General features: G+C 41.9%; 1 protein-coding gene across 1 annotated transcript in view; it reads right to left on the bottom strand.

Moving 5' to 3' along the window:
• The window catches only part of KCNQ5 (potassium voltage-gated channel subfamily Q member 5), a gene marked incomplete at its 5' end in the record, with an annotated part of 638,988 nt that overhangs the window by 33,708 nt on the left and 597,708 nt on the right, over window positions 1-7,572 (bottom strand). Inside the window, one exon of the mRNA XM_045294328.1 lies at window positions 5,517-5,625. Within this exon, the coding sequence (XP_045150263.1) occupies window positions 5,517-5,625 (109 nt within the window). The remainder of the gene's footprint in view (window positions 1-5,516; window positions 5,626-7,572) is intronic.

Here is a 7,572-nt window from a genome sequence, read left to right on the forward strand (position 1 = left end):
TTGCATTTTTCAGGTCGTTGAAGTTTTCTACAAATGCTGAACCTTTTCACAGCACTTCTAGATAGGTTGCCTTTGTATGAATATGTGAGAAATTATCTACCCCATCCAGGAAAAGAAGTCATAATACATATTTTTCTTATTTAAAAATATTATTCTGAGACCTTTTATTGGTTGTTTTGATTATGATTTTCAAAATTGTGTTTATTATTTCAAACAAACTATTAACTTCAGAATGAAATTTTACCTAAGAGTCATACTATGTAGTGTCTACATAATGTCAAGCCCATCAGCCTATTCAGCTATTCCCAAGTAGCCTTGACATTTTGAAGGAACATATCCAACTAATTGAAGGCCTTTTCTATTTGTCTTTGGAAAACTTTAGTGTCATGTCTGAGAATATATTTTCCAAATAGTGATCCGTAGACTGGTGTCTTACCATGATACAGTGAAAAGTGAATGTGCAGAATGTTCTAGAGATTATCAATCAGTTGACTTCTCTAATTCATGGAATTTAAAATTAAATTCCATTTAAAAATGGAATTTCATCATTCCATTTAGAAACTAATGTCTGTGAGTGGTTGAAAGGAAACACAACATTTTCTGAATGGAATCATTCATAAGATGTTATACACAGACCTCCACATCCATGTTGTACGTCTATACGTCTATCCTTGTGGGGATAAGCCATTTGGAAATGGGTTGTCTTTGTTAAGGAGACAGGACCAGTGTAGTGTGTTTCTTGAGTTAATCGCTTCTGAGATATAAAAGAGATTAAACAACTGAGCAGAAGAGATATGGACTCAGGTAGATGACACGCCAGTGGACAGTGCCAAGAAACAAGGAAGCAGACGCTGGAGAGCTAAGGACAGAGATAGAGAGAGAGGGAGAGAGAGGGAAGGTGTCCCCTAGAGCTGGGGCTCTACGTTCAGACATACACAGCATCCTGAACGGTGAGTAAATGCCTGTTTGTTCAAGCTACCCTCTTACCAGTGTCATTTCTGCTATGGTAGCAACTAGCTAACTAAGACCTAGTATAGAGCTTTAGTTAAACATAAGTACAGTTTTCACTCCAAGTGATGAAGTTTTAAAATACAATGTGACTGCACATTCTTTTCTTTTTTTATATAAATCATTTTTTAAAAAAGATCATTTTATTGGGGGCTCTTACAGCTCTTATAACAATCCTTACATCAATTGTGTCAAGCACATTTGTACATATGCTGTCATCATCATTTTCAAAACATTTTCTTTCTGCTTGAGCCCTTGGTATCAGCGCCTCTTTTTCCTTCCCTCTCACCCCCACTCTCGTGATCCCTTGATAAATTATAAATTACTATTATTTTCATATCTTACATCACCTTCTGTCTCCCTTTACCCAAGTTTCTCTTGTTTGTCTCCCTGGCGGGGAGGGGAGAGGAGGACTTTGTGCATTCTTAGAAAATAACAGTTTGAGAAAAATTGGGGGCAATCCTGGGATAATGATACCAAGTTAAGTTTTCTCCTGGGATAATGATACCAAGTTGTTTTCTCCAGGGATAATGATTCCTCTGAGTAAAAGCCATGTCTTAGAAGCAGTTTAAGAATAGTCATCCATTGTGGAAAAGTCTCAGTTCCTATGGGTAGTTATCATGCAGACAGATCTGGTGGGTACCTGAAATCATCTCCTTGTCTGGGAGATCTTTTTTGTTTTGCTTTTTAAATCATTTTACTGGGTGCTCGTACAACTCTTATCACAATCCATACATCCATCCATTGTGTCAAATACATTTGTACATTTGTTGCCATCATCATTCTCAAAACATTTGCTTCCCGCTCTAGCCCCTAATATCAGTTGCTCATTTCCCCCCTCCCTCCCTATTCCCCCCTCGCTCATGAACCCTTGATAATTTATAAATTATTATTATTTTGTCATATCTTACACTGTCCGATGTCTCCCTCCACTCACTTTTCTGTTGTCTGTCCCCCAGGGAGGGAGTTATATGTAGAGCCTTGTGATCGTTCCCCCTTTGGGAGATCTTTATTCTAAAAAATAACTCGACAGTGGCAATGCTTAATAAATATTAATAACCCCAAATACAAATGTCTACTTTGCTTTTGTGAACATGATAAGATTATTATCCATACTCTCAACCTTGTAGCGAAATATCTATTTTTCTGTTACATATTTTAATTTTCAATTCGCTCTGATGAGAAACATTATTGTAAGCGCTACTGAAACACACAAGGCATACTCAAGTCTTTGTATGAAATAAACAACAAAAATATGCCAACGAAAATGCCCAAAGAGTTGTTATTTTAAGAATAACAATCGATGGTTTATACTTGCACTGCAGACTATACGCATGAAACACTCGAGTGGAGCTGTCAAAGGTGAGCGGCTTCCTCTGCGAAAAAGAAAAGTCCAGACAGCACGGCACGTGGACGATCGAACTCCCCAGGAAAAGGTCTTCTGCTAAGACTTAGAGCGGAACCTGCACACGCATGAGCAGCTACGCTAGTTGCATTGGCTGGTCTTCAGAGCTATCTCTAGAAATATAAGAGGTGTCAGAGAAGTCATGGGCACTTTTTATTATCTTTTGATTCCATTTTCCACGAACTTTTTGAAACCCCCTCATATCGAGTTAAAGATTTCTAAAGGTTAATAAACGACTGAATTTCTCTATGACAATTTCACGGAATTCTATAATTTCAAGTGAAACTTAGAAAAGAACTCGATGCTGCTGACCACCACTATGGACAGCTCGGAAAGGGATCACAAGAGGAGGTCTTGGATAGAGTGGGAGAAAAATTTGGAACAAAACTCAAAATGATAAAAAGCCAGGCTTATGGAATCCTTGAGTCTATGGTCCATAGACACCCTTCAAGCCACGCCCTCCCCACCTTTCTGCTAAACAATTTCAAAGGTGAACAATGGCACCAGGGAGTTACAAGTGCTGCAGAATAACCAACCAGAGGATATACAAATTCCCAACATTTGCTTTGGATTAAACCTTAGAAGGCAAGACGGAGTCGGAAAGTAGTAGAAGAGATGCGGTCAAGACCAGGAGGAAGTGTGCAGAGCTCAGTCTCCTACATGCAGGGATTGTCATCACTACCACCAGACAGAATATGAATCAACGAAGAGAAAAACAAACACCCATGTGCTCTGTAAACTTTCACCCAAATCAAATCAAAGTCTACATTTATGTGTCGGTTTCAATGGACTTTAGAGAAGACGAGAAAGCAGAGCCTTGGAAAACAGCCCTTCCCTCAAATGTCACAATGTCACAAGAACAGAGGTTCAGAAATGCACACAAAAAAGTAGAGGCACATAAATAATAAAATTTCATTGAAAAATAAGAGCCAAGAAAGAGTTCTCACAAGCAAGGAAATTCTGCCTTACAAAAATCTGTCCAGTTTTGTGAAGAAGGTATAATAAAGTAAATCTTAAGCGGCTGCTAAAGTGCTTAGCTAGCAGAATAAACCTTTTTTCTTTTCTTTTTTTTGCAGCTCAAAATTCTTTTGACAGGTTGGGAGGCAAAGCAGAAAGCTTCAGAAGGTCCTGTGAAATAGCACACCACTAAGCTCAGAGGGACTTTGAGGACACTTAATCTGTCCCAGGAAATAAGATTGTGGGGCCTTGTTGGAGGGCAGACTATGGAACCGCAGGGCCATCCTGACTTGAGGGCCTTTGATGGGCATGATGAATGGATGTCGAGAATTGCAAGGTGACATCTGGACCAGCTAGGCCCTGTAAAACCTTCCAAAAATGTTCGCTTTTCTCGATCCACTGTAGTAGACATTGATGACCTGGGGCTACTGAGCCCATGGCATGTGAACAGTGCAACGAATCAACTGAATTTTAAACTTTGTTCAGTTTAGTTCATTTAAATTTCAATAGCACCGTGTACCCAGTGGCGACTGCACTGGACAGTGAGGTTCTAGCTCCTTCCTCTTCCTTTAATGGAAGGTTCCAGGCATCATTTTAGTATAGCTAGTACATCATTTTCTAGACTTACATTAGAGGTTCGCAAGGGGTTTAGTGGCTGTGTACTTTGTTGTCCAAATCCGGGCACTGGGAAAAAGGCCGGAGTGCTATCAGCAACTATGAGAAGACTGGAGACACTCTCTGGACCGCTGCCAGGCAGAAAGAAAAGTGGGATCTCCCACACAGAGTTTGCTGCTTGAGCGTCCAATGAGAAGTAACTAGGATTTCCTTATTTTTAGGATGCTGTTACAGATGATTTAAACATATCTGGAGTTCTGGAGTTCCCATCATACCCTGATTTTCTTTGTCCCCCCAAAATTCACAGAATATTTTATCACACACTCCATGACTCCAGTCAGAAAGCACAGCAATGTCTAACTTGACGCCAAACAACCAGCCACAAAGGGCAGGAAGTGCCGTATAGACACAAGTATAAGCCGACCCGAATATCAGCCGAGGCACCTAATTTTACCACAAAAAACGGCATTTACAATGTGCTAAAGGGGGAGGGGAGGGAGGGGAAAATGAGGAGCTGATACCAAAGACTCAGGTAGAAAGCAAATGTTTTGGGATTGATGATGGCAACATATGTACAAATGTGCTCGACACAATGGATGTATGTATGAATTGTGATAAGAGTTGTACGAGCCCCCAATAAAATGATTAAAAAAATGTGCCGAAAAGCTTGGCTTATACGCAAGTATATACAGTAATCAATCATACTGATATTGGGATTACAAGTAGTATTTGAATAGCTAATCTTGTTCAGCTATTTAAATGCTCCTCTGGCTCTTCAGTAAGAAGCAGAAGAAGCCCAAAAGATCAACCTTTCTTTGTAATAAAATCACCCAACCTTCCTTGATAGTTACAAGTTCTCACCAAGGAATTACATTGGGCAGGTTGAATGGCTGCAGTTCGTTTAGCATTTTTTCTTTTCTTTTCTTCATTTTTATTTCGGGGGCAGGTGGGAAGGTAGTCGTCGTTGTTCTGAGAATATAAATGTAACTTGGTTTGAGTGACTCTCTTACCTTTTGGCCATCAGCAGAGGGCGTGTATTAAGATTAGATTTTAACAATTACATTTTACCCACCTAGACGAGAAAGCCCCAGCAAAGCACTTTGTTCTCTATTTTTAGAATTCAATGTGTTTTAAAATAACCTAAAGTTTTTGTGAAAACAAATCAAAATACAACACATGGATTAGATCCTCAAGTCATGAAAAAACATCTAATTGTATCTATAAGTATCTATAAGTCCTTAAAGTAGCAAATTCATATAATCAGGCAATTGTCATGTAATCTCTCGGGAATGGTTTAGCTTTTCAAATGTCACCCATCTCTTGTGACATACTTTGTGTGGAACACAGCAGAATTTTGCATTAAACATATTTTAGAATGCAATTGGCCTGTCGACGAACAGAAAAAGGGGACGCGATTATTCTAGGAGACTCACCTGAAGGAAAAAGAACTGATCAACACAGAAATTCGAATAACTGATAACATGTCTGTGAATCATTCTTATCAACTGTATTATCACTCTTTTTTACCAACCTGATGGCTCGAATGACCGTTTTAAGTGGCGGGGTGAGGTCTTCTACGGATACATCACACTGGCACCCTTTCTCGTCATACGCGTCATCAACGCCAAGAGCAGTGTCGGCTGCAACAGAAAAGGCCGGTGAAAACACCCACATCAGCAATGCGAAACCTGCTGCCGATTAGTCCCACATGGGAACATCGGGGACCTCGCAGGCTAAGCTTATGAACAATTACTTCATCTGAGTCCAGCCAATCGTTTTTCTCAATAGTATTCGCTGCCCCTTGAAAAGGTCACCAGTTTTCTGTGATTTGACATGGAGATTTTTCTACAATGTCTTCCAGGGGACGATGAAACTGTTGGCACACTGTCAGTCTTTCTAGCAGGGATGATAGATTTGTGTTGATCCATGCATGGTCTTTTGCCCAGTCCTGTTGAAATGTACAGCTCGTGTTTAAAGGACAGCTGTGTGAAGCTAGAAAAAGTATCTGTGGATACTGAACTCGTTGGCCTGCATATATGGAGTGAATTCTATGCCCTTGCTCCCGTGAGCCCCATGCTCCAGACCAGTGAGCCGAGCGGCCAGATTCAAGAACGCCGACTTCCTACCCATTACTGGCTACGGGAGCCCAGCAGGGAGCTCGCGTGAGACAGCAAAGTCAAAGCGGAGAGCAGATTTGCAGACTGAATTAGAAGGTCGGTTTCGCACAAACTGAACAAACGGACTGTTAGGTTCATTGAAAAGTCTGGGAAAGGGAGCAGGGGGAGGTTAATTATTAAATTGGGGAGGTTTTATAAAACCAGTAAAAAAAAAATCAACTCTTTTCATGGCAATGTTGTTTTCAAACACAAAAGTGCTGAAAACAAGTTAAAAGTCTGGTAGTAGGATGAGTTAAAAAAACAAACCAACCCTGGTGGCTCAATGGTCCTGTGCTCAGTGCCTAAGTTTGCATCAGCTCTTCGGGTGGAAAGGCCTACTGAGCTCGCTCCTCTTGACAGGTGGTCAGCCCAGGAAACACTGTGGGGCGGTCTGCCTCTTATCGGGTCTACAGGAGGTGGAAACGACTGCACGGCACACAGCCACAATCCTCTGTCTGAGACCAAGCATGGTTCTATTCGTTTTTGCTTAGTTCTATTTCCTAAAATGAACATGGATGGGGGAGGGGCCTCAACAAATCTGCAGAAAAATGGAATTAACAGAGAATGGATTCCTCCCAACCCCTAGAACTTCTGAAGCCTCATCGTATTACCTTTGTAGTAAAAATGTAAGAACATTCATAAAAACACAACTGTATGTGACCGGCGTCCAAGGACGAGCACTGCTTGCAGCCCACTCTTCCCTCCCCAGTGCTCTTGTCTAAGGAGGGAGACGCTTTGCCAAGGACTGCTGTCCAAGTCGGGTTCAAAAATCCTGAAAGGCTCTTGACTGTAGTGAACGCCCTATTTAATTCAACTTATATTTACTGGCTGTTCACTCCGGCGACTGTGTGCTGGGAGTGGAGGGGCTGCGGAGGCAAGAGAGGAGGGAATGCATGGCCGCAGGTCATCCCAACTCTTCTTCTTGCTCCTTTACCCTCCTTGCCCTCAAGCCTAGTCGACGGGACGGACTTAGCTCCCAGTGCACACTAGGGATAACGAGAGCAACGACTCCCATTGGACCTATGTCGGGTACTTAGCTGATACTTCTGCATACGTTCGTTTCCATACTTCCATCAAGTCTAGTCACTGGTACCGTAGGTCCAGTTTTCGGTGGAGGTAAGTGAGGCTCAAAGAAAGCCTCTTGCCTTAGACTATGTAGCTAAGTGAAGTCAGTGACTTGGAGAGCAGGCACTTAAAATTCAGGGCCATGAGGCTGCACATCCCTTTTACCCGGCCTTTACATAATCAGAACACCCTCACAGTTTAACACTGGCACGCAATTCTCGAGAGAGCAGGCACAGGCGGTTCAGCCTGTGTTGCCGGATGCGTGCAGCTGTCCCTGGGTGGTACAGTTCTCTGGCTGGGTGCAGTCCGGTCAGTCTGCTTACAAATGAACTCTCTGAAGGTTCGACTCAGAGATGACCCTTCGGG

Source organism: Echinops telfairi, unplaced genomic scaffold (assembly GCF_000313985.2).
Source record: "Echinops telfairi isolate 266 unplaced genomic scaffold, ASM31398v2 ScPeMD7_3533;HRSCAF=4204_0, whole genome shotgun sequence".
Classification (NCBI taxonomy): domain Eukaryota; kingdom Metazoa; phylum Chordata; class Mammalia; order Afrosoricida; family Tenrecidae; genus Echinops; species Echinops telfairi.